At 33.6% G+C, this 27813-nt stretch overlaps 1 protein-coding gene across 4 annotated transcripts in view; it reads left to right on the top strand.

Annotated features, from left to right (window-relative positions):
- LOC106461435 (E3 ubiquitin-protein ligase HERC2-like) overlaps nucleotides 1–27813 on the top strand; it is a 295564-nt gene that overhangs the window by 38794 nt on the left and 228957 nt on the right. For all 4 annotated transcript variants that reach the window (XM_022388408.1, XM_013921254.2, XM_022388410.1 and 1 more), the window contains exons 9-15: nucleotides 10901–11062; nucleotides 11856–12056; nucleotides 13602–13750; nucleotides 14038–14183; nucleotides 16910–17023; nucleotides 26001–26172; nucleotides 27194–27458. In XM_022388408.1, coding sequence (XP_022244116.1) covers nucleotides 10901–11062; nucleotides 11856–12056; nucleotides 13602–13750; nucleotides 14038–14183; nucleotides 16910–17023; nucleotides 26001–26172; nucleotides 27194–27458 — 1209 coding nt within the window. The remainder of the gene's footprint in view (nucleotides 1–10900; nucleotides 11063–11855; nucleotides 12057–13601; nucleotides 13751–14037; nucleotides 14184–16909; nucleotides 17024–26000; nucleotides 26173–27193; nucleotides 27459–27813) is intronic.

A 27813-nucleotide genomic window follows, 5' to 3' on the forward strand; every position in this document is an offset into this window, starting at 1 on the left:
TTGAGGTGCCTCCCCTAGGGTCAATCTGTTGGTCCCATCGGGCTAGGGTCAACTGAGTACCAGTGTTGGGCATTCTCAACGGGTGTTGTGGACATCATGTCTGATACTGATGTTTGGGTATAGTGCTCACGAAACCTTGGCGTTGCTGCAGTGTCCTTGTTTGACATTGTATTGTGTCCCCTCGTAGGACTCCATGGCGAGTGGGGACAGTGGGTGCTGAGTTTTTCTCTTTTACTATGGATCCCCCCAAATCCAAAAAATAAAATTGAAAAACTCTGCTAATTGGTAAATGACCATGCCTTGAAGACTCTGAACAGCAGTTTCCACCACATGGTGAACCTGTACCTCACTTTCTGATCTTGCATTCACTATCCAATAAATCTTTAGGGCAAATGTCTCCTTTTTTTATTCAGAAGAGTTTAGAGGGGCTTGCTGGATCTCCAAAGTCAGTTAAGAAGCTCTGTTCTGTAAACATTTTGGTTGAAACATGCACAGCAATGTGGTGATCGAGCAACCTCCATCTAGTAAAGAAAAATGGCGTGGTCATAAACCAAAGGGTTCTCCACCCTGTTCTCTTACATAAAAATGGCCACTTTGATGTGTGATGGATGGGTGCACAGAGGGGTGGCACTGCTGGTGGACAAGCATGTGCCCTCCTTATCTGTGTCCCTCGATACACCTTTGGAGGCTGTAGCCATCTGTGTTTCCTTGGGTTGTACCATCAATGTTTGTTATCTCTACCTGTTTCCTGGGGAGACTTATGATCAATCGGACCTTGATGCTCTCGTTGACCAGTTGCCATCTCCTCTGGGGTGGTGCTGATATTGATGGAAGGGGTCGTTCTATAGGGCATATGCTCTCTGATCACAACCTTTCTGTCTTCAATACTGGAACATATACTTATTTTCATGCACCTAGTCAGTCTTTTACTGCCATTGATCTTTCGATTGGCTCCCCTTAACTTTTCTTCTACTTTTCTTGGATGATCGACAGTGACCCACGTGGCAGTGATCATTTTCCTATCATTATGAGGGATGTTAGCCTTGGTCGATGCCACTCGACCCGAGTGCCATGGTGGAAGTTGGACCAGGCTGACTGGCCATCTTTCACCTCTCTCTCTGAAGTTGATCCTGCCTTCATCTGTCTGCCATCAGTAGACAACTGTGTGTGACTGACTGTATCGTCCAGGTGGCTGCTCATTTTATTCCTAAGACCTCGACACGTTTTCCACAGTATTGGTCCATGGTGGAGTCCTGCCTGCCAGGAGGCTCAAAAATGGGCCTGGGATACCTTCTGACGGTATCCCTCTCTTTCTAACTACATTGTTTATCAGCGGGCCCATGCCCATGCTCGACAGGTTCGACGTCAAAGCCAAAAGGAGTCTCGGATTGAGTTCACTACTAGCATTTCTTCTACCACCAGTTCCAAAACTGTATGGGACAAGATTAAGAAAGTCACTGGGAGGTATGCTTCCCATCCCCTTTCCATCTTGCTCTCCAATGTCTAGAGTATTGCTGATGCTCTCAGCCACAGCTTTTCTTACGCTTCTAACACTTCTGTTTTTTCCCCTGCCTTCTTGGCCATCAAGTCTCGGGCAGAGTGTTCGCCTCTTTCCTTTCGGGCAAATTGTCTCTATGATTATAATTGCCCATTTACATTGATGGAACTCAAACTTGCTCTTCATCGGTCTGGTAGTACATCGGTTAGACCTGATGATGTTCATTATGAGATGCTGTGCCATCTCTCTCTTGCCTCTCTTGCTATTCTTCTTCGGATCTGGCAGGAGCATGTTTTTCCTGATCCGTGGTGCCAGGCTATTGTCCTCCCTTTTTCTAAACCTGGGAAGGATCCCAAGATTCCTTCTAATTATTGTCCCATTGCTTTGACTAGTTGTCTTTGTAAGGTCATTGAGAGGATGGTTAATGCTTGTCTTGTTTGGTTCCTGGAATCGAACAAGCTTCTTTCGCCCACCCAGTGTGGGTTCCGTCGACAGTGCTCCACCATGGACCATCTGATTTGACTTGAAACGTTGAGCAGGGAAGCCTTTCTCAAGAGAGAACACCTTGTTTCTGTGTTATTTGATCTCGAGAAGGCTTATGACACTATGTGGAGGTATTGAATTTTGCAGGACCTCCACTCCTATGGGTTGCATGGCCATTTACCCATTTTTATTCAAAACTTTTTCCTGTTCCTTTCCACAGGAACTTGGAGTCCCTCGGGGCTGTGTCTTGAGTGTCACACTTTTTAGTGTTAAAATTAATGGCATCACTAATAACTTTCCTCTGACGGTTGCAAATGAGCTTTATGTCGACGAATTCCACATTTTGTGTCAGTTGTCAAACATGAGGTTTATTGAGCAGCAGCTTCAGACTGCCCTCAATCGGTTGTTGACATGGACCACTGCAAACGGTTTTACATTTTCTTTTTCCAAAACCGTTTAGTTATTCGTGTTGAGTGTGCAAGGGCTCTGAACATCCTCCGTGTTCTCTCTTCCAGCTCTTGGGGAGCGGATCGATGTTCTATGCTCAGGATCTATCGTGCCTTGATTCGATTGAAACTGGACTATGGGTCTTTGGTCTATGGTGCTGCCAGGACCTTGGTCTTGAAGATACTGGACCCCATTCACCATCTGTGGCTTTGGCTCTGCACCGGGGTTTTTCGCACTTCTCCAGTCCAGAGTTTGTACACTGAGTCCCACGAACCTCCTCTTCACCTCCATTGTTTGCAGCTTTCTTTACAATATGCTACCAAGCTTCGATCCTTACCATGGCATCCCACCTGTGATTGTGTCTTTCTTCCTCAGTGTGCCATACTCTTTCAGAACAGACGTTAGTTCTCACCCTGTTAGTTCTCATCAATATTCAACACCGACTGGCTCACTTTTCTTTATTTTCTGTTTCCATCCAGTTTTTCTGGATCCCTGGCCACGTCGATATTCATGGGAACAAGCTCGCTGATACCGCAGCAAAGTCTGTCTGCTCAGGTGCCATCACAGCCGTGCCTGTTCCGTACATAGACTACAGTCCTGTCTTCAAGGCGTTGCTTCGTGCCAGTTGGCAGTCGACTTGGGGTGAGCAACATCATAACAAGCTTTTCCAGATCAATCCTTCTGTTGGTCTTTGGCTGTCATGCTTCCATAAGGATCGGAAGGAGGAAGTAGTCCTGGCAAGGCTATGCATTGGTCAATGTTTTTTAACCCATCATTTTCTTTTATCTGGTATTGACCTATCAATGTGTAGCCATTGTGACTCTCAAGTCACAATAGCCTACATTTTACTGTTGTGCCGTAGTTACGACCGTGAGTGGTGGCACCATTTTAGACACATGTTTTCTAAGAGTTTACCCCTGATGTTGGACAGTGTCATTCGTAATAGTGACACGGTTCGACTAGATTGTATTTTTCATTTTTTATGTACTATAGGTCTTTTAATTGTATATAAATCTTTTATCCACATTTTGGACATATTTTGGTTTTAACTCGCTGTATTTTTACATTTTACTCTAATTTACTTTCACTGTTTTTACCGGTTGTTTGGCGCAGATGGCCTCGTTGCTTTGCGCTATAAAGCACCAAACAAACAAACAAACCATTGAACCCATTTCTAGGTGTTCTTTATACCATCTTCCTCTTAAAACCTATTTACTTCTCATTTTGGCTTGTGGTCATCATCCTTATGATATTTGTGTCATTAATGTTTCCCACACCCTTTTGTGCCTGGCACGGCCAGGTGGTTAGGACGCTCAACTTGCAATCTGCGGGTCGCGGGTTCGCATCCCCGTCCCACCAAACAGGCTCGCCCTTTCAGCCGTGGGGCATTATAATGTGACGGTCAATCCCACTATTCGTTGGTAAAAGAGTAGCCCAAGAGTTGGCGGTGGGTGGTGATGACTAGCTGCCTTCTAGTCTTACACTGCTAAATTAGGGATGGCTAGCGCAGATAGCCCTCGTGTAGCTTTGCGCGAAATTCAAAATAAACAAACAAACAAACCCACACCCTTTACCATTTCCCCTTATGTTCTCCTTTATCTCGATTGTGCCTTCCTTCCTAAGACATATGCTGTCCAGGAAGGTTGTTTAGCTTTTTTCTCCTATTTCCTTATCTTCTATTTCCCATCTTTACTCTCATTCGGATTTGGATCAACTTCTCTGTTCTGTTCATTCCCTGCATTGTTATGTGTTTCCTTTCATGGTTCCCATTCTTGCTTTTTCTGTCAGTGAAATCCCTTTGTTTCCCATGATCTATGTCCTATTACCCATACTGGTTGGGTTCCTCAACTCGTATGACTGACTTATTCTGACATGTTCATTGAAAGTTGATGGCTGCACAATGTTTCTTCACATCAAATCCATCATTTAACTATGTCTTTAGCTGCTTGGATCCACCATCCCTTGGAGGATATTATTCAGGTGGGTATGTGGAACAATTCATAATACGTTCGTCACACAGTATCTGCATGAACAGGTTGTTTTCCTCTTGTGGCGATTCTCCATGTCTTTTCGGTTTGTCAAGGGTAAGTTGACTTTTTTTAAACTATTCCATTGCTTTTCATTATATTTCAGGATCCCATTTAGTGGCAGGTGTTGCCTGGTCAGGTATGCTGATTTTTGTATATTTGCTTTAAATCTGTATACTTTTATAACACTCACTGTAAAACCACTGGCCACTTCTCTGGTGGTGTGTATCTCTCTCTCTATATATATGTTTTTTTTTATCACTGTTGGTCGTCACTCATGGACTTCATGGGTAAAGCAGATAGGGATTTTTGCCCATCTTTACTGACCCGTGATTCTTACAAGTAGGGTCTTTGGGCCATTACACTGTCTCCAGTATGTTATTCCTCTGGACTCTCCAATGGATAATCCCTACCTCCTCTTTTCTTCTAGTGGAGCATGGGATGTCCTTCCCACTGCCAGTTCCCAGTTGTTGGACTGTGGAGGTTTCCTCTAGAGTGGGATTTCTACAATAAAACAAACTGTAGAGTAATATGTTCCCACTCTATGAGAAGAGGGCTATCATCATTATATTTTATGTTATAGAATATCATACTATGCTCCATCCAAGGCCCTTCTTCTGGATGTTTTTTGTCTGGGTAGACTGCACTTTTTGATCCTGAAATACAAATTTTATGCATGGCACTTCCACTGGATGTTTTCTGCCCAGATGAACCACACTTGCTAAACTCAATAAAACCAAAGGTGCTTCTCCTGGTTGTTTTTGCCCGGGCTGACTACACTTGTTGTTCACATAATATATATATATTATGCTTCCACTGGATGTTTTCTCATGGACTGCATTTGAAATACTCAATAATAGCACAGGGTGCTTCTCCCGGATGTTTTTACTTGGGTGGACCACACTTGTTGACCTCCAAATAACTTGTGTACAAGATATGAGACAATTGATTTTATGCAAGGTGCTCTCACTGGATGTTTTCTGCCTGGACGGACCACACTTGTCATACTACATCATATCACAAGGCACTTCCCCCTGGATGTTTTTTGCCTGAGCAGACCACACTTTTTGTTCTCTTATTACATTACAATCAAGATGTAAAATGATCAATCTTATGTAAGAAGCTTATACTGAATGTTTCCTGCCCGGATGGACTGCAATTGACATAATCCTATATATACCAAGCTGCTTCCCCCAGATGTATTGCCCAGGTTGACCACACTTGTTGATCTAACACACTTATGCAAAGTGATTCCACAGTTTTTGCCCAGATGGACTGCACTTGGCACAACCCATCATATCCCAAGGAGCTTTCCCTGGACATTTTTAGCTCGGGTAGACCCCACTATGCCTGTTCTTATATATTTAACTGTCCAGTAGTCCTAGCCATGTATACTTCTCTCTGATTCTCAGGCACCTTCCTCAGTTCTACCTATCATTGTGTCACTTGCTCATTCTTGCTAAGTATGTGGATGACTCTGGTGCTCTTTGTTGTACATGGGCAGAATCTGTTTTACATGACATGGTGCCTGGCTATTGTGTGCTGCCCTGTATGTCTCTTTTTATTCATTACTGGGTGAGTAGCATACCTGTTCCAGAAGTAGTGCTATACCTCTTAGATTGCCTCCTTCTCTATTTATGACACATCTGTTCTTTCACAGCAGTTGTTCTTTGGTTGTTTGACTATTCTTGAACCTTCACTGGCCCCTCCCCTTTTGCAATGTGGGATTCTAGCTTTGGGTGAGAGGAGGTTGTAACATTTTGAAAGTTAACATTTTCTGACACTGAAAATATATTTCTGATAGGCACTTTCCTCCTCTCACCTAGTTCCCACCATTTTTCCCCACTGATATGCCAGTGTTTCTACCAATTCTCGAAAGTGAGGATTCTGCTGATTGGAAATACATTGCATTTTCAGTTTTAAAAAATGTTAACTTTTAATAATAAAATAAGTTTTTCAGTATATTGTAGCTGTCAGCAGTTGGGTACTGTAGACTGTTGATGGCCTAGAGACACTATTTTTCAGCAAAACAAGCATCTTTTTAACTTTTGTAAAATATTTAAAATGAAAACATTATTACATATAATTAAAGTGAGTTTTGATAAGAAAACATGACACAGCAGATTTATACCTAAAATAATATAGATATATATATTTATCAATATTTAATACATGAAATAAGGAATTATGACACAATTAGTTAATTTGAGAGGATAATAATATTGTTGCTAGTAACATGCATGAATTTGTCTTCAGAAGTTAAGATTGAGGCTTGTTTTATATGTATTTCAAATAGGTTTATCAAACTGCATGAACTTTATTATGTATGTAATGAAAGAATGGAGGATTTTTAAAAGATTTCATAGGAACTACTCGGTTATGAGTATTTTTAAAAGTTAAAGGTAGAATATTTTTATTGAGTTTTTGTTTAAGTATTAATATCAAAACATTTGATTGTGTTAGCTTCAATTTAATACAATTTGTTTTTATGACAACCACTATCAGTGTTTAACCCCATCACTATGTTGAGGTGTATGCACATTATAAAATGACATTTAATTCCGTTATTCAGTTCTAGGAGTCAGACGAAGCCCCTGTGTCAGTGGGTACTGCTGTCTGGCTTCTTTCGCTCTGGTCAGTAATTGAAAGTTATGGATATCTATAGCTGAATCCAAAGAACCTGTAACTTAACCATTTAGCCAGTGTGCAAATAAGATGCTATTCAGGTTGAAAGTACCATTAATTAATATTTTATCTCTTAATATTTTGTATACATATCAAACGAAGGTGTAACTTTGGGCCTTCTGTACATGTAGGACCTAATATTCTAAATTTCAATTATTATTATATTATTTTGCATACAAGTTATTTTTTTATTTCACTTATTGTTAACTGTTAGATATTAAAAAATGTACTTTACAAGATTAAAGATGTATAGAGGGTTTGGAAAAATATTTAGAAGTTTTATGTATGTTTGAGCTAATTTTTAATTATATGCTTAAAAAGTACAATGGTATGTTTTTATCTGTTGGTGTGTTATACAGAATTTATCTCTCATTGCCTTTCTTGGATAATCAATGAATATTTTGAAAATAAAAAATTTTAAATATTTTTTATGGTAATGTTTTGGTGATTTGTAACTTAATCTTTGGTAAAATATAGATCTTGGGTTTTAAACAGTGATTTTTGCTTCATTATCAAATAATTACATATTTTCTCTATGTATTTACTTTAGCTTTAATTTGGAAAAATAGTTGTTGTTTGTATTTGTTTACTGTGGAACTGTTAAAGTACAGCCAGTATGAAAATTGGATTATGTATAATTCAAAGTAACCATACTGGTTTAAACTTCTGAAAAAATTTCAGCTTCATTTTGTAACTGAAAAGAAATCCTGAACAAATATTTCTCACTTCTTCAGTTTACAAACTGATGTAGCTTTTCTGAAGAAGTGAAATGTAACGGTTCAGCATTTATTTTCAGTTGTGTAAAAGTAGCTGAAGTTTTTGTCAGAAGTTTAGACAAATAATAAGATACCTTCATCAGGTATATTCAGTGATGTTGGTTTGCTATGAAAAAGAAAATTCAGAACTTGAATCTTATTTATTATTGGATGCACAGAGTATAACATATATGGTTACAATGTTTCATCAGGTTGACCTTGCATCATCAGGTATAGCAACTACAATGAGTGTACATGTAATCTAGATGACATGAAAAACTAGTAGATGGATACATTGGTAGTTAATTGGTTGAGCTTAACAAGACCTGCAGAACATGAAAAAGATGTTGAAAATAGTCTGACAATTAATACTATTTTTCTATCCTTGAAGAATTTTGATCATAAAATCAACTGAAAGTCAGCCAAAGTAATATATAAAACTGTAAATTATGTAGAGAGAAAAATCCAGAGGTTGCTGAACTTCATATGCCAGTGAAGGTCAATTTATGCTGAACTAATTTCTGACATCATACACTGTTAAGAGACTTGAGACTTCCATTATAAAATAAACACTATGTATTTCTCTCAAGGAATAATCATTGGCCTGAAGAGAACACATGAAAGTGTTGAAAATTGTATTAACACTTTTGCCACAGGTATCCTTTACTGCACATGACACAGGGTTTTAGTGTCTTACATTCAAAAGTTTATTCAACTGCTTTTTTGTTTATGTTATACCAATTAGAATGGCATAAAATCTTAGCTAACAATCCATATTTTAATAGTATACAAATTTTAAGTTCTTAACTACAAGGCAATATTAAAAAACAATCCTGAATTTTCCCTAGTGTGACACAAGTGACAAATTTTCTCTAGACATCTTTTTTTCTCTATTTTACCCACCACCCCTCCAGTACAACATTAAATAAAAATTACTCACTATAAAATCGTCATTGCTCAGACAAACCATAATTTTTATAGCCTTCAATTTTGTTTAGTTATAGAAAATCAGACCTCTCCTGCCACACCCACCTGTCACATCATCTCTTTCAGAATTTGTTAATAGTTCTCTGTTACGTTTAATTATATATTATCTATAACCAATAGAAGGTTTTCATATATGAACAAATAATTGTCAAATTCACTTGTAGTACAAGCATGGTTCCAACAGGAAAGATAACGATTTGCTTGGATGAATTTGTAATGGCTCTTGTCGCATAGTTAGAAAGCCAGAAAATCGTGATAGTTAAGGGAAATTGTCTACTTTTTGCATGTTATTACTCTATATTCATTGGTGAATTATTTAATTGAATAAAAGTTATTTAGTGTATTACTACCATTAGTATAAAAAGTAAGGTTTAGTGTCATCGACAATCAACAGCAAGAAAAAAAGATTGGGTAAGTGCTTTATTTCTTGTTTTTAATTTTTATTCTTTATTTATTATTATAAAAGTAACTAAAATGTAAAAATAGGGATCTTTCTAAGTTAGTTAAGATTAGATTAGGTAAAATAAATAATGATATAATAAAAACATTTCATGAGACACGCATGCGAGCAGCTCAAAGTAGCTCGTGAGTAATGTAATTCGATACTGTAATGTGAGCTGCACATTCCCCGAGTGATTTACAACTTATAATGGCTCAGATCATAGTTAGGGAAGTTCATAGGGCAATCAGAAGGGCAATAAAACAATAAGATTTAATTATAAATAGATGTGTACTGTTAGGAGCTTAAAGCTACTTAGGATAAATGAATGAAGTTTCATGTTATAATTTGAAGTCATTCTAGAAAGAAAAAAAGGTAATTTAGATTTATTTAGATTTTTTTTGGTGGTTGAGGTCAGTCAAATTGACATTTAAAATTTTTGATAGGAAGAAAAATAATTATGATCTTAACATGAAAAGTACCTTTCACACGGACCATTCAAAACAAATACTCAATATATTTGTGGACAAATCTTTATTTTAGTTTATTACAAATACTTATTAAAAATAAGATTTTTTGTATGTGAAAGACTTATAATGTTAACTGAAAGACTGTGAAAGTTAGAAGTATTAAATCTATAAAGACTTTAACTGAGTACAAAGAGGTCATTTGGTCCGTGAAATTGACTGAGCTCATGTTGAGAGAGTAAAAACCAATTTGTTGTTGTTCCAAAATTGTGGCTCAAACATTATTTTAGATTTTACATGGTATTATGTATTACCTACTGCTAAAATTTTAATAATCATTAAGAAAATTAACAAAACAATTTCTAATATCTTACATGATAATGTTAGGTATACAGCAGTTCAACCTTAGGAGTTTGAAACATAGATTAGAAAAAATATAATTGTATAACAGAATATTTATTAATTCCTTTGTTTTGTGGTGGTTTATATTTTTTTCTCTGTTGAGAACTTAACATTGTCAGGTTGAAATGTGTGTAAATTATGTTTTTACACAAACATTACACAAAAACAAATTTTCATAAGTGTGAGAAATAATGTTATTTGTGTCAAAGTTTCACAAATATAACAAGGATTTATTGAATGTTGGGGACGAAGTGAGGCACAGTGGTTAGCATGCCAGACTATGGATCTGAAGTTTTGTAATTTGTGTCTCATTACTACTAAAACAAAAATCCACACTTTGCATTTTGGGGTTGTTTGATGCATTATAAAAGTGATGGCTAACTCTGACTATTTGATTAGAACATTTCATGAGTTTTTGTGGTGGGTAGTGTTGACCAGCTGCCTTCATTATAGTCTGTCACTTAACATTTGGGAAGACCAATGCAGAGAGCCTTCAAATAGCTTTGTGCTAATTCAGTGGGTTACCATCTTACCCTTAGCCATAAATATGTGTTAACTTCTAGCAATTATTTTCCTTCATGTTAAATTTTTCTGTTGCTTTCCTTTTTTTGCTGTATTAAATTTTGTGTCCTTTCTTCACAAGATTGTAAGACACAAACATTTACATAAATATTAATATATATAGTTTTCATTTACTGGGACTTTTTCAGAATACACCAGCTATTGTGAACCCTACAGAATGTTTCCTGAAGTTTTTGGTAATACCTGAAGATGATACATATGCAGTTGACCTACGAGAGACTGCAGTGGTGGTTATGTCCCATTTGGATCGACTTGCAAAACCGTACCTTCCAAGTGGAGATAGTTCAATGGTAACAGAGGGGGGGGATTACATTTAAATTAGGTGTCACTGTTGGGTTAGTGAAGCATACTATTAAAGTATAAAAATTAGTAAAAAGTTTTAATGTTGAGGCCAAACTAAATAATTAATATGATTGTATGTAGGAACTTGCAAAAAACTAATCTAAAATATCTATATACTGTTTGTACAATTTTTAGAGAAATGAATGACATAAAAGCAATGATTGAAACTGAAATTGTGCCTCATAAATTGTATCTTAGAGATTGATATTTCATAAGAATAAGACCATACAGTAAGTACCCCAGTTCCAAATATATATACTTCAGTGATATGAGTCATTAAATGTAGTGGGTTGAAATATTTGTCAATAATATCATATATTCATATCTAGTTTTTTTAGAGTTGTGTGTATTATTTTATAGTTTTGAACACTTACAATTTTGAGTCTTTAATTTTTTTTTTACTTTCTATTAGCTCCCTAACTAAATAATGTTAACTGTTTTTCCTTCTCTTAAATAAACCCTGCATTTAAAGTACAAAATTGGTTTAGTTTTAAAATAATTTCAGTGGTATTAACTACTGGAATTGTGGTTTTTCTTCTTAGGAGCAACTTTTTAAGGTTATTTGATTTGTTTAATGAACAAAACTGATGATTTTTAGTGTGTTTCTTTTTGTGCCAAAGCACCTAGAGGGGTTTTAAAAAACAGCATCCAGCATGAATACTGGTGATTTAACATTTTACATGATGACCATTTTAACATGTAATTTGAAATTAATGGATGTTATTTTAACATTTATATCAGTGCCCTACTTCTACATCAAGTCAAGAAGTCTATTGTTGGGGTTCTCTGGGGTGGAATGTTGCCCAAACAGGAGTTACTCCACAGCTCTGTGAGGCTATTTCTGAAGTTGGGGTTGCTCAGCTTAGTTGTGCAGAATCTTGTTTGTTAATTCTTAGCCAGTCAGGAAGGGTTTACACTACTGTTTATAACAGTGAGGTCATGGTAAGTTGTTAGAAGTATAAAGCAAAATATATTATTATACAAGTTGCCCTTTCATAGAGCTTTCAAATATAACTGGAAAATAAGATTTATTTTCAGCATAAATTAGAGTCCCCCAATGAGACAGTGGTAAGTCTACAGATTTACAATGCTAAACTCAGGGGTTTGATTCCCCTCACTGTACACAGCAGATAACCCGAAGTCACTTTGCTATAAGAAAAAACACTTGCATGTTTAAATAAGCATTGGAAATTAAACCAACAGAAATCAATTTCCATTAAGTACTTAAAGCAAGAGGAGAATATGAAAAATGTTCTGAAGAGATTTTTAGAAATTATGTCTTGACTGTAATAGGTTTAACACCATGAGTAAATATTAAAAGACTATATAGAGACATTGATGTTGTTGTGCTTAATATTATTATGTATTTAATAAAAATAACCAGAAATTTTTGGATGACTTTGTTTCATTTTCTGAATGTATTTTCAGGTTGCTTGTTTAAAGTTGAGCAGTTTCATATTTATTTTAAGTTTAAAATCTTGAAAATTTTGATTTATGCTCCCTCTCTGCATGATGTGATGAAATTCAATAAAGAAAGTTATTTTTATTTTAGTGAATGTTTCTTTACAAATGTATTACTGACTTCTCTCCAAAGTTGTAAACACACACTAAATTTATGAATTCAGAGTTAAAGTCTGGTTGATTGTTTAGCTATACTCTTATTAAAATTCATTGGTGCTTCTGTAATGTTCAATGTTTAAAGCTTGCTTGTTATAAAACAACGATTATTTGATACACAATTCTAGTCTCATCGGATTTTTTATTTCTTACCCTGTACAATAAGTTATTTGTATTTTATTTTAATTTTGAGGCTGGAAACAGTCTCATTTGTAGAATTGTATATAAAATAATCGTTGTTTTATAAAATATGTTTTTAACAGCTATTCTCTTGTTTAATTTTTTTTTCAGTTTTTTTTTTTGGTATGATATTTTTTGCATTTAAGAGCTGCTATTAATGCAGATGTAACTGTTATTGTTAACAGAAGCAGTATTTTGTAAGCTGATAGAAATGAACAGTTAGGGGAAATTCTTTATGAATTTTAGAATTTTGTTATCTTACACTTTTCTATGGCCTTGTTGTTAGTGTACTGGGCTATGAACCTGAGGGTCAGAAGTTTGTGTCCCCTTGCTACAAGATCATGGTCTTTGCTATGGGTGTGTTTTAAGAGTGATTGACAAAACCCACTATTTGATTAGAGTAACCCAAGAGTTTTTTGTGGGGGTTGTTGACTAGCTGCCTTCCATCTATTCTATTAGTTAAAATATAGGGACAACTGGTGAAGATAGACCAGGTATAGCTTTGCATGAATATTCCAACCAACCAAACAAAATTTATAGTTTTAATCACTGACTGACCTTTATTAATGGCTTATTGTAGCTGCAGGCACTTTTATTTAAGTGTATAAAGTCAGTCAAAAGTGACAATTTTATAAAAATCAGCATTTCATAAAGTAAGTCTTGTGTCATAAGTCATGTAATTTTTCCTAGTGTCTTCAGTTAGTGGAAGGGCTTTTAGACAAGGAGGTTGTGAAAATTGCTAGCCATCCTGATGGAAAGCATTACCTTGCTTTAACTAGTGAAGGAGAAGTCTATTCATGGGGAAATGGAGATGGGGGTCGTCTTGGTCATGGAGAGAAGTTAGTGCCATTTCATATTTTTAAATATGTTCTCATAAAAAGACAATAATAAATAAAAAAAAAAAAATGGAAGAGAAACTATATGTAACTTAGTGAAACTGGAAGTCTTTATATTTACTTGATGTATGCTAATCTTTACGTTGTACAAATTTTATGTTATTTAAGCATATCAGAATATTAAAAAATTATATATAAAGCTAGTATGAAACAAAAAATGGAGATAGCTGTTACTGATATGTAAGTGTGAAATAATAGTTCTAACCTGTAAAGATGACTGTTTTATATAGTTCCAGGGAAGATCCAGCTCTAATCCAAGGACTATGTGGAAAGTTTGTTACACATGTTTCCTGTGGCAGTGCCTACAGTGCTGCCATCACTGCCAATGGCGAGCTGTACACCTGGGGAAGAGGAAACTATGGACGACTTGGACATGGTTTTATTTCTTGTTTAACTTAATTTTTAAGGCATAGAAGCATTTACCCTCTTGCTATGGGCTGGTTAAAAAGTGCATGTTACGACTCCTTAGAGAGTTGCTTTCAAAATTTAATTCAACTACTTTATTTTCATGGTATACAAATGAACTTGACATCAAAATGTAGTTAGCAAATAAAATTTTGATATTATGTAAGTTTTAAATTCATAATTTCATAAGGGAAATATTAAAATGTTAAGGTTAGATATTTAAAACAATTCTCACTCTCTCCCTTAGTATGAGAATTGTGACATTTGCTCTCTAGGTATTCCCTCCGAGAACTACAGAATTTAATGTATACTACTTATTATAATATAGTCCTTAATTAGGCAAAGCATAATTTTAATAACTTTCAATCTTATTTGTTTATGGAGCTATAAACTAAAGATTCTGACCTCCTTGCCACACCCACCTGTCACATCCTTTCTTTCACAAATTGCCAGTAGTTCTTTCTGACATTTAATACTACATTATTTACAACCAATAGAAAGCCAAGGTTTAATCTATCAAATGATGTATTATATTGTGTTCTTTTCTGTAAAGAGAATTGTCTATTTATTTTCCAGTTCAAATTTTATTCCCATGGGAAACACATTGATAAGTTTAGCTGAATTATTAACAGCTCTTATTGTATAGTTAGAAAGTCAGAAATATTATGATGGTTATAGGATAATGCCTGCTTTTTATGAGTTATTATTCTTTCTTAGGTACATTATTTAATTGAATAAAAAATTTACTTATTGTTGTAGTATCATTAGTATAAAAAATAAAGGTTAACTTTCATTGACAGTCGACGGAAAAAAAAAGTATTGGGTAAGTACTTTATTTCTTGTTTTTCATGTGTATTCTTTATGTAAGATAAAGAAAAAATTTCACAAGGTACTCTTGTAAGTAGCTTGCATGTTATGTAATTTGATAGGGTAATGTGAGCTTCATGTTCGCTGAGTGATTTACAACTTGTAAGGCAGGATTATTATTTAGACACAGTTCAAAGGGGCAATAAAACAATAACATTTAAACAAAAACAGATGTATACTGTTATGAGCTTTGAGATATTTAGGATAAGTAAATGTAGTTTCCTGTTACAATTTGAAGTCATTCTAAAAAGATAAAAAGGATTATTTATGTTTATTTTGTACTTTTTTTATGGTAGTTATGAGATCAGTCAAAATGACCAACCCTGCATCTAGAGTTAGGGTAGAGAAAGTAACATAAAATATAAAGATTTACCAAAAAAACGTTTGGAATTTACTTAGGAGATTTTAGAGATTACACAAATGAAATTTGAGAATTTTCGGGTGAATAAAAGTATTTTTAATATTAACATGAAAACCACTTTGCACTAAGAGCAGCTAACATTTTGTCTCCATTTATTCACAGAGAAATATTTGGTAAAAATACTTCATTAAAAATTCTGAATATTTGTCTACAAAAGACTTTTAATGTTTACTGAAAGCTTGTGAAAATTTTTTGAAGATACACAAAACATATCAGAAGTTATAATATGGGAACTCTAAAGGTCAATTTGGGGTCATGAACTTGGGCAAATTGACCAAGCCCGTAGCGAGAGAGTTAAAGTGAGATTGATATAGAAATTGCTAATTTGATTCACAAGTTTTGAAATCTCCCACTAATTCATGAGTGTGTTTTACATAAGATCAGTAGTTTGCCTAGTTCACGGTATCCTACTTTTTGTACAACAACATGAGTTACGTATAAAAAAATGGCATTGTAGCAAATCATAAACATACACGATTTGACTTTATTCTGGTCTGGGCTGAAGTATTTAAAAAAGTAACTTGAATGTGTGTTGTCACCATGGGGACATTTTTTAAAGTGCAGATTCTTCATAAAAATGGCCTGTCTTTGTATACTAAATACAAGACTGTCACATATAAAAGTGTACTAGGTAGTATGGCACATTCAACCAATGACATTTTTGTCAAAATGTGTGTTAAAGTAACTTGCTGCATTTTTATTAAAAAATGGTTAAGTTTTAGTTTAATTCATTATTGTTGTTGCCTGTGGCAACTGAACTGCAAAACACATAAAAGCAAGAGATTCTGATTGACTATAATGGCTGGAGACGGCTTGAATGGGTAATGAAGAAAAACTTTAATATAAGTTTAACATAACAGCAAATGTACAACGTTTTGTCATAATCAGGAAAACCTGGCTAGCAGAGATAGCCCTCATGTAGCTTTGCGTGAAATTCAAAACAAACTTTTATATATATAAATAAATCACTGCATGAAACTCTTCAATATATGTATGTATATATGTATAGTATTTTTTCACAACCTATTTGTTAGTTTCAGTTTTATGAAACCATTCTTTTAAGCACTTAGATAAATCATAGCTAATTTAGATTAAGGACTATGTGTACAGATTTAAAACAACTAAATTACTTGAGTTTGAATGAAGAATTTTAGTAAACCCTTCGTCATTATTTCAAGATCAAAAATCCTATTAAGATTTCCAGGGTGTAATGATTTAAACTTGATAGATGTCAAGTTAGAAAAAGTTTTAACTCTAAAACCAGAAAATGTAACACAGTTAATATCTTTTAGCTGCATAAATTCTTACTCTGTACACCTAAAAATGGTAAGCAACTTGTAGAATCCACTTTAGGTATTATATTTAAGTATTTTGGGAAATGTTACAATAGGCCCTTGTATTTTTTCTAGGCACCAGTGAAGATCATAATACACCAACACTGGTGATAGCCTTGAAAGGTCATGTTGTGGTTGATGTGGCTTGTGGTAGTGGTGATGCACAGACTCTGGCTGTCACTGATTCAGGTAGTGTAAAAAAAACCTAAGTTTCAAGGAGATCATTTGCTTAACACATTATGAAATTCATATTAAATAAAGTCTTAAAAGTGAGATTGCTTTTCTTTTTTTCTTTTCGTCACTCAGCAAAATCTTAAGAATAAAAATATTTCATCTAACTGGAGAAAAGTGATTTCTTTTAGCAGTAGCTAGCTTTTTTCAGTTTATAGGATTGAACTGTTCATATCGAATTTTAACAGCTTTGTTATCAAGTACTTTTGTTAAATACCAGAGCTTATCATCAGTCTGTTTAGAATTTTGGTAGTTATAATACTATGGAATTGTTACAATGTATAGATAAACTGAAACACCATTTTTGTACATTTTTCTACAGAATTTGAAAATGCATTTGCTTACGATTAAAAAAAGATTCTCATAACATAATGTATAATGCTTTCCTCCCATTTTTCATTTTATTATGTTTTTTTTTCACAACTATGTACCACAAGGGCTTGTGCTTAACTTTTTTTTTTTAGTAACCAGCCAGACCACCAAGACTTGTTTTTTGGGTGGCCAGGCAGCAGTTTTGGTGGTCAATGTATCTTGTAAAGAAGCAACCCATAAATGAGTGAATTGTACTATGACCTATAGACCTTTATTACTTGTAATACCAACAAATATTCATTGAGAGATAAAATGTCAAAAAATAATTTAAAAAAGAAAATAAAACCGTGTTAAAAAATTAGGCTAGGTCACTTGGTGCTGGATAAGGTACAAATATTGTTTCACAAAAATTAAAAACTACATAGAATGATGTACTACAAAACTGTAGGACTCTCTTTAATTTGCAAAAGAAATCATCACATTGTCTAATCTAAGTTAAGCTTCTATAAGTATGTCCATTATTTTACTTCGAGTAATAACCTTCTTAAATGTCAGCTCATGTACCAGGCCTACAGAGTTTGAATACATTGGTGTAGAATAGAATTAGTGACAATTATTAGAATCAGGAATTAACAAACATTTAATGGACAGTTCAGAAACCTTAATGTTCTAACCCATTCATGGACCATTGGTGATTGCCTTGGTGAAAAACTACAGGCAAACCTGACCCGGGTTCTCACTCCAGCTATGTCCTAGATTAGTCTATTCTTCTGTTTGATGTTTTCATGATTGGAAGGTGAAAAGGACTTTATTTTTATTTGGCAGAATTTTGTTTGTCGATGGTTCACTAACTAATAATTAAACATATCTACATATTAGATATGAGAGCATGAATAAAAGAAATTAATCATCAACATAGAAAATATTTTTGTGATTCAAGACCACCACCCCCACCACAAAAAAAAAAGAAAATGAAGGATTCCACAGATGCACATTTCTTACTTCTGGCTCAATAGAAACTCTGGCACCTCTTCTTGGAAGTGTCTTCGTGTTAACTTAACTATGTCTATGAACTTTCTCTGAGTCTTATATCAAAATCAAAATACTCAACTGATGTTTATGCAACATTGTATTTGGCACATTTTGGACAGCTTCAGTGAACATTTCTTCTTTTTTTTTTTATAAATTAATTTTTGTGTGTGTGGTGGGGTTTCCATATCATAACCTGTTTTGTAGTGTGACTATAGTGATACTTTCATTAAATATGGGAGAATTTGGTTACTGAATTCAATTTACTTAACACAGCTACCTCAGGAATTAAGTGAGTGAATACTTGCACTGATTTGTCATTTCATTAGTTTGTCCCAACGTCCAAGCCTTTTGTGTCATCATCTAGTCTGCACATCCAAACATAGTTGTAAATGGACAGCATTGCTTAGCAATTGCATGTGCATTTCTAAAAAGGTGTTCCAATCAGTGCAAGACTTTTCGTTCATTTTCATTAGCATTTTCTCCAATTGAGAGGTTCCAGGCTCTGCTTCTTTCACTCTTTTGTTTTTCACTTCCCTGCCGATGTTTATCACTGTCTTTGTGTTTCCTGATAGTTTACTTTGAAGTTTGCGAAACCTTCAAAAAACGCATTCTGCTTTCTCCCCAGACCTCCTTTTATGTTCATTTCTCGACAAACTTTGCAAAACATGTGACTCTTCTCCTCATCAAAGCTCAGGCATTTGTAATCTCTCTCTCCCATTCTTTTCTGTAACTCCTCACTCTTCTTTCTTGGTCATATTTCTTCTCTCTCTCATACTTTCTTTTGTATATCTCGTCATTCGGCTTTGCAACATTTTAAATATATCTCCACAAGATTAAAAACATCTCGTCTGATACTAAGATAGCCACACAAATAAAAAATTCTGCATCATCAAATCAAACACTCTTCACAATATGAAACAATGACCCTTTACACTCCATAAACAATATGATCAAAATTCATTCATGCTTACTGCTACTCATCTGCAATCACTTTCATCACATGTATACATAAAATCCAACCCATCACCACCAGAATTTTAAATTTTTGTCACAAAATAATGGGCCAACACAGATCTATGGTTGACTCAAGACATTCATTCATCCATCATTACATTCTTCTCCCTCCATTCAGTTCAATTATGTAAACACAGCAACCAACAACTCAAGGTTATTGTCCACACTGAAAGACCACAGGATAAGCAAAGCTTAAGAGTGACATCCCATGTAATAAATCAGGGTAATCCTTGGCTAATAATGCTCCATTGATTGACGTAATTCAGAATTCCATTTGGTTGAACGATCAAGATCCAGCCGGCAGAGGTGGAAAGTGGTTAGCATAGTGTGATTTTAATTTTTTTTTCTTGCATTAACACCAGATTTGTTTTTTCTTTAATTATTTGTCATATTTCTAGTCTTCATCTTCCATGCTGTGCTACACTACAAATATCCTTGGATCCATGTGTCTTTTACTGATTTTTATACCATCAAAACATAAATTGGAAATCTTGCTTTATCCACTACCCCCTCCACATCTATATAGGGGCCAGTGGTACTTACATGTATGCTTGTACCTAAATTTCAGAACAGTTCTTTTCCTTAGGGAAACTACAGATTTTTTATTCCCCTTTGAAAGGCTTTTTCAAGTTATGTTACCCCTTTTTTTGGGAATTAAAACATTTTCCTCCCTTATGAAGAGATTTTGAGGATTTCAAGACCCCTTTGTTCAATTTCTCTGGAACAGAGTTTGAAATATCCTTGTTTACCAAATGTCTTGGGCCTAGATGACCTCTCAAAATGTACACATTTTTTCTGAGAAAATTAGAAAGCAAATGTGGCCTTTCACAGTCTGGAGTGGGGTCCAGGATACACTGCATACAGCACAGCATGCAGCTAAGTTTCATCAGTGTTTGTGCCATGCATGGCATCTACTTCCACTGTGCTTGCAGATACAATGTTCTCAGTCAGAGCCAGATGAGTGCGAGCTCAGATAGGGTCTCATTCTACGAGTGCCATTGTGCCGATGTATCCAACCCTTTGGATAAAGGTGAGAAATTGACTTCATATTTGAGTATAACATTGCAAGTAATTCTCAGGATAAGTTTGTTGTTCTTGTACTTGTCTCATGACATAAACATTATTTATCTTGAAGGAGAAATAATCACTTAAATTTAGATTTTCATGGGCAACTTTTTAGTGGTGACACAGACCACCTAGGAAAACCTTTTGGGTAGTTTGCTGTTGTTTTTAGTGGCCAATAGCAAATGGATCACCATTAATTTTGAACTGTGGCTACTAATGGACAGTAAAATTGATTATGAAATATATTTGGTTTAGACACGTCAGCAGGGCTGCCAAGAGCCATCGTGGGTCCTGGGGAAGGACTAGCATGTACCTCCCCCAAATAATCATTGGAATGGTGACACAGACCACCTAGGAAAACCTTTTGGGTAGTTTGCTGTTGTTTTTAGTGGCCAATAGCAAATGGATCATCATTAATTTTGAACTGTGGCTACTAATGGACAGTAAAATTGATTATGAAATATATTTGGTTTAGACACGTCAGCAGGGCTGCCAAGAGCCATCGTGGGTCCTGAGGAAGGACTAGCATGTACCTCCCCCAAATAATCATTGGAATGGTGCCGCATATACACACATAGGCTATTGAAGGCTTAGTTAATGTTTGCTTAAATGTTTCATACTGATTTGATGTATTCCATACACTTTTTTTTTTCTTGTGGTGTGCACTGGGCTACAGGGAAAATGTCCCTGGCCTTACTGCCTTTTTAGTAGGTCTGTACATCAGACATTGTTAGACATAGAATAAGCTTTAATGTTCTTATATTTTAAAAGTTTTTAATGTAAGCACAATTTGTAAAGCTGCTTGTTTCAAAAAGATGTAAATACTGAAAACAAATTCATTTGATCATCAAGACGTGTCATACTTAAAAGCAAGCAAGTAATTTCTTTAACTGAAAATTGGTGTGACTTGCATATGCCAAATTTTGTTCTTATGTGAACTTAAAAGAAATTGAAGATTTAAGATGATTATTTTATTTAAAACTAATGGATGTTGAAGATAAAAAACTTAAAGGTTATTCATAATTAACCCTATTTACTGTGCATGACACAAAGTTTTAGTATCTTACATTCAAAATTGTATTAAACTACTTTTTGTTTATGTTATACCAATTATATAGTATAAAATCTTAGCTAATAATCTATATCTTAATAGTATACAAGTTTTAAAGTTCTTAATTTTACAAGGTAATATTTTGAAAAATCCTGAATTTCCCCTTGTGTAACATACGTGACATATTTTTTCTAGGCATCTTCTTTTCTCTATTTTATCCACCATCCCTCCAATACAACATTAAATACAAATTACTCACTATGAATCATCATTGCTCAGACAAACCATAATTTTTATAGCCTTAAATTTTGTTTGGTTACAGAGCCATCAAATAGAAAATCAGACCTCTCCTGACACACCCATCTGCCGTATCCTCTCTTTCAGGATTTGTTAATAGTTCTCTCTTATGTTTAATTGTATATCATCTATAACCAATAGAAAGCCAAGGTTTTCATATATCAAATGATTTATTATAGTATGTTGTGTTCTGAACAGATAACTGTCAAATTCACTTATAGTACAAGCTTTGTTCCCACAGGAAAGATAATGACTAGCTTGGATGAATTTGTAATGACTCTTGTTGCATAGTTAGAAAGCCAGAAGAATTGTGATAGTTAGGGGAAATTGTCTGCTTTTTACATGTTATTATTCTATGTTCTTTGGTGCATTATTTAATTAAATAAAGATTAATTAATGCATTACCACCATTAGTATAAAAAAAAAGTAGCGTTAAATGTCATCGACAGTCAACAGAAAAAAAAAGAAGACTCAGGTAAGTACTTTATCTCTCTTATGTTTATTCTTTATTTATTATTATAAAGTAACTAAAATGTAAAAATAGGGATCTCTTTAGGTTAGTTAAGGTTAGAGTAGGTAAAATAAATAATAATAATATAATTAAAATATTTTTAATGAGGCATGCATGCGAGAAGCTCAGAGTAACTTGTGGGTAAGGTAATTTGATAGCATAATGTGAGCTGCACATTCCCCAAGTGATATACAACTTATAATGGTGGGAATAATAGTTAGACATGGTTCAAAGAGCAATCAAAAGGGCAATAAAACAATAAAATGTAATTATAAATAGATGTATACTGTTACGAGTTTAAAGCTGCATAGGATAAGCGAATGTAGTTTCATGTTACAATTTGAAGTCATTCTAGAAAGAAAATAGAGGATAATTTAGATTTATTTAGATTTTTTTTTGGTGGTTATGAGGTCATAAAATTGATCAACAGTGTATAGAGTTAGGGTTGAGAAAATAACATAAAATATAAAATTTTACTGAAAAGAAACATTTGAAATGTACTTGGGAGGTTTTAGAGATTATGCAAATGAAATTTGAGATGAAGAAAAGTATTTTTAATCTTAACATGAAAATTACTTTGCCCCTAGACTACTCAAAACAAACACTTGATATATTCACAGACAAATCTTTTTTTAGTTTATTAAAATACTTCACTAAAAATGATTTTTATATATGTAAAAGACTTACAATGTTTACTGAAAGATTGCTAAATTTTGTGAAGATATACACACTATACTAAAAGATAGTAGTAACAAATTATAAAGACTGAATGAATACAAAGAGGTTACATGGTCGATCAATTTGACTGAACCCTATGTTGAGAGAGTTAAAGGTTTTTTGGGTCTACTTGATTTGTTTTTAGAACAGGTACATTGTTTTGATCACTGGTGTGATCATTTACAAATCTTCCGTACTGTAAAAGCTGTAACTTGTAATAACATCATACTTAATCACAATGAAACTATTAATCTGTTTTTGCTTTTGGTTAGTTAAACCAAATGATTATAAGGAACGTGATGTTTTTTCTTTATATCCTCCATGTGGGAAATTCATCAAGGCTTAGAAGTAGGACACACGAGTACATAAAAACTTCATAACATCATAAGTAGTAGAGATCTTTGTCTTCTAAATATTTTTAGTTACTGTTCTATATTTTAAGCAAAATAACTGAAATTTAAGAATTTATTTGTAAATATTTATAATATATACACATGTAAGGTAACCAAAATGTGAGTTTATTTTACAAAATATTGGTTTGCTAATACTAAGACATTTGTACTTTGTAAAGGCCAGTTTATGCTATTCAACATGGTAGTGTGAGCTGCAGATGCAGAGTATGATATACAACTTGTATGGCGGCATTATTTGTCAGTAGAGAAAATAATAGATAAAATATGAAGTATTTCTAAGAAAAAACATTTAATGGTTATTTTGGAGGTTATAGAGATAACACAAATAAAATTTGATAATTATTAGAGAACGAAAAGTATTTTTAATCTTAAAATGAAAATTTCTTTCCATGTTGACTAGTCAAAATTTTGAAAGAAAACATTCACAAGCAAATCTTTAATTAAAAAATCTTAATACTTAATAAAAAAAAAACTGATATTTTGTGTACCAAAGTTTTGTAATGTTTACTGATTTCCTGCAAAATTTCATGAAGATATGTTTATATTATCAAAAGATATAGTATGATTACTCTCAGGGTTATTTTGGTTGGTACCAGCTGGGTGAAATGCACTAAGACCTTTAGTCAAAGAGTTAATAAAGAATTACTTGTAATTTTTTAAGCTTACAAGTATTTATAAAAGGCAATTCTTATTCTTGCAATACTTACATATTCTGGCTTTTACACATCAAAAGAGTCTTTAAGTTTTAGCACAATGCTGGAATTGTTACATACTTCTAAAAAAATCCAATATGTGAAATGTAAACGTGTTAAAAAACAACCCATATTTGAAATGAAACTGTGTGAAGAACCATTGGTCTTCTAAGAAATAAGTTTCAGCAAGGGTACATTGAAAATTATAAGTTTTATTCAGAAAAGTTTTCTCATCAAGTCTTCTCATAAACAAAACTATTGCAAGCATCATCAGCTGGAACAGTGTAAATTGATCTTTCCAATATCCTACACGCTGACATGCATTTTATTCAAATCACCCATCTCATATTGTTGAGTAATAGAATAAGAAGAGAAATAAAAGCAATGCTATTTTGAAGAAAAGAAATTTAGGCACATAATAAAGGTTGCTGTATTAGAATTCCCAATACAAAAATATTGTATGCTACTGGGGCTCCTAAAATACTGGCATTTATATAAGATAGTATCAGAATTTTGGGATTGTATTACCTCTTTTTCAGACCAGATGTGTGTGTTACTGATACCTGTTGACTTTTTTTTTCTTGCAGTGATGATACTTAATCAATTTACATAAAACTTTGGATATGCATATTGAATAGTATCTAATTTGGGCTTTAAAGATTTGTTTGTTTTAGTATTTTATCCTTTTTTTTGGGGTTGTGAAATTTCCAAAATTTTCTTGAGATATGTTGCTTTGAAAAAAATATTTCTTTTCACCCTAGAATTTCAATTTTTTTTATCATTGATCAGATAGTTCCACCTTATATTACCAATAAGTTTTAATTAACTTGATATTTATTAACATGTTTTTAATGGTTTTGGTACTTTATTTTGCCAATTACAGTAATCACCACTTCTGAATATAAATATTACAAACTGACAGAAATTTCTAATTTAAGTTTGATATGGAATGAAGATGGTTTAATTACTGTTTATATAGACAAAATAGTAAATAAAAACTATAGAATTTCTAGTGAGATTTCAGGATTTGAGCAACTAATATCCTGAAATTCTTGGATTTAGAAAAAACTTTGGAATTGCAATCCCCCTAGTATGGTTTTGAAACACTAAGTACCAAATCCAAACTGTTGTGAACAAAACTTTTGATTCTCAATGTGCCTGATGTGAAATCCTTTTCCAATAAAACAAGTAATTTTCAAAATATTATTTTAAATGTGTTATTTTTTTTATAATTGCCCTGTATTACTAATATCTCTGTCATAGGTTTTGGGTATTAATAATTTCAATGCTTATGTTTTAATAATAATTATGATCAATTGGTATCACCATATTGTTTAAAGGATGCTTTAACATTTGAATATATTTCACTTAATCATTCAATAAAATATCTAAGTGCAATTCTTAAAATTAATAATGAAAGTAAAATGTCAGCAAATTTTGTTTCTTGATTGATTTATGTTTGTGTATCAGTATGTAAAGTGAAAAATTTACTTAGCATACACTGTAAATTATATAGAAGCAATACTTTTGATTGATGAACTGAAATTGACATCAATATCCATTTTTACTCATACAATGTAAGAGTTGCAAGAAGAGTTTGTGGATGTCAAAATAAGTTGACTGCAGGTGCCTTTCATTGTATTATGACTTTTTTTAACTTTACATTATTTTGTTATTATAATGTATAATTTTTATATTAAACAATTTATAAAGTTAATTATATATTTTACTGTGATTTTGCTTTATGCAGTATTACTGTATTTGCCTACCTCTGAAACATCTTTTTCTGGGTATATGGATATTAAAGTATCAACTTGTTTTTTTTTGGCAGGTACTGTATTTTCTTGGGGTGATGGTGATTATGGAAAACTTGGCCGAGGAGGAAGTGATGGATGCAAAACTCCTAAAATCATTGATAAATTACAAGGCCTAGACATTATAAGAGTTTACTGTGGAGCCCAGTTTAGTCTTGCATTAACGAAAAGTGGAGTAATATATTCATGGTAAAGTTTGAAATGAGTACAGTTTATATTGATTTGTATCTTAATATAGTCTATATATATCATAACATTTGAGGACCAGAGATTCTGAAATAACAGTGAGATAGGTGTTTGAAGCCTTAAAATATTTTCTGTGATATTTTTTCTTGGAGGAGAGAGGGTAGATTATAAATTTTAATTATTGTATAGTAGCAATCATGTAGATTTTTCTAAACGATTGTTAATGATCTTGATTTTCCAGCTAGAACTGAAAGAATGATCACAACCAGAAATACTTGGGTTCAATGATTTTCTTTATGATGTATTTGTAAGTTTAAGAATTTGTGAAAAATTTTTAAATTCATTTACACTAAAAACATCATTCTGTTGGATGTTGTTCTATATGAAAAAAATCTATGCTATGAGTTTATCTGTAGATAATAAAACCTTCAGTGAACACGCTTTAATAAATTAAAAATCATAAGAATCTTCAAATATAATTTATATAATACAACTACATAGACTTTTGTAAAATTATTCATACTCTAGGATTCACAATTCATGTCATATTGCCATAAAAAGAAAGAGTACTTTGCACTTTGGGGCTGTGGGTGCATAACAAGAATGATGGTTAAATCCCACTATTTGATCAGAGTAGCCCAAGAGTTGGCAGTGGGTACTGTTGACTATCATTTAAAATTTAAAGATGATTAGTACAGATAGCTCTCTGTAATTTTGCATGAATATCCAAAACAAACAATTAAACCAGGTCTTATGTGATCAGATGATTCACTTTTAGCTAAGTAACCTACAATTTGATATTTTGTGTTGTCATTTCATATTTATTATAAACACATAATTATAAAAAAGAACGTTTTTGAAATGGATTTTATATGTTTCATAATTAAATAGTGACTTAGGAAATGTGCCAAAATAGAATCGTAACACGCTGTAAAAAGATATTAACTTGACACTAGAGTTAAGAGAAAATTTGTAATTCTTATAATACTTAGATTTCTATAGCAGCAGTTCTTTAATTCACAAGGGGAAAAGGTGACAACCATCGATTAGGCCATTCAAGTGAAGAACATGTGCGTTTCCCTAAAGTAGTGGAACTTCTAAGCAGTAAAAAAGTTGTGGACCTTTCTGTGGGTACAAGTCACTGTGTAGCACTGACAGAGAGTGGAGAACTCTACTGTTGGGGTCGTAATGACCAGGGTCAGCTTGGGGACTACAGTGGAACTGAGCCAGCTGAAATGACTGCTATAGGGGGTAAAAATATCATTGGTGTTACCTGTGGACCTGCCCAGGTTAGTTACAAAATAGTGAGCTGTTGTCTGTGTGTTTTATATATAAATAAATGTTATCATTGTGATTACCTTGTCAGTTGTCTTTGAATTTCATAGTATTTGAACTTTTAAAACATTAAAGTTGATATATACAACTGGAAAAAAGTTAAGCACCCCCAAATATTTTTCAGGATTGCTTATTGAAAATAAGGTTTAATTTTCATGATGTTGAGCAATGTTCATAATTTCAAACATAATTAAAAGGATGTGAGCGTTCAGGTGTGACATTTAAATCAGGCGCGTTTTTTTTCCCCACGTACAACTTGCTCCCTTCTTCATGTCCAATATGCACTATTTTCTCATGCATCTAATCCGT

Source organism: Limulus polyphemus, unplaced genomic scaffold, assembly GCF_000517525.1.
Source record: "Limulus polyphemus unplaced genomic scaffold, Limulus_polyphemus-2.1.2 Scaffold959, whole genome shotgun sequence".
Lineage (NCBI taxonomy): Eukaryota > Metazoa > Arthropoda > Merostomata > Xiphosura > Limulidae > Limulus > Limulus polyphemus.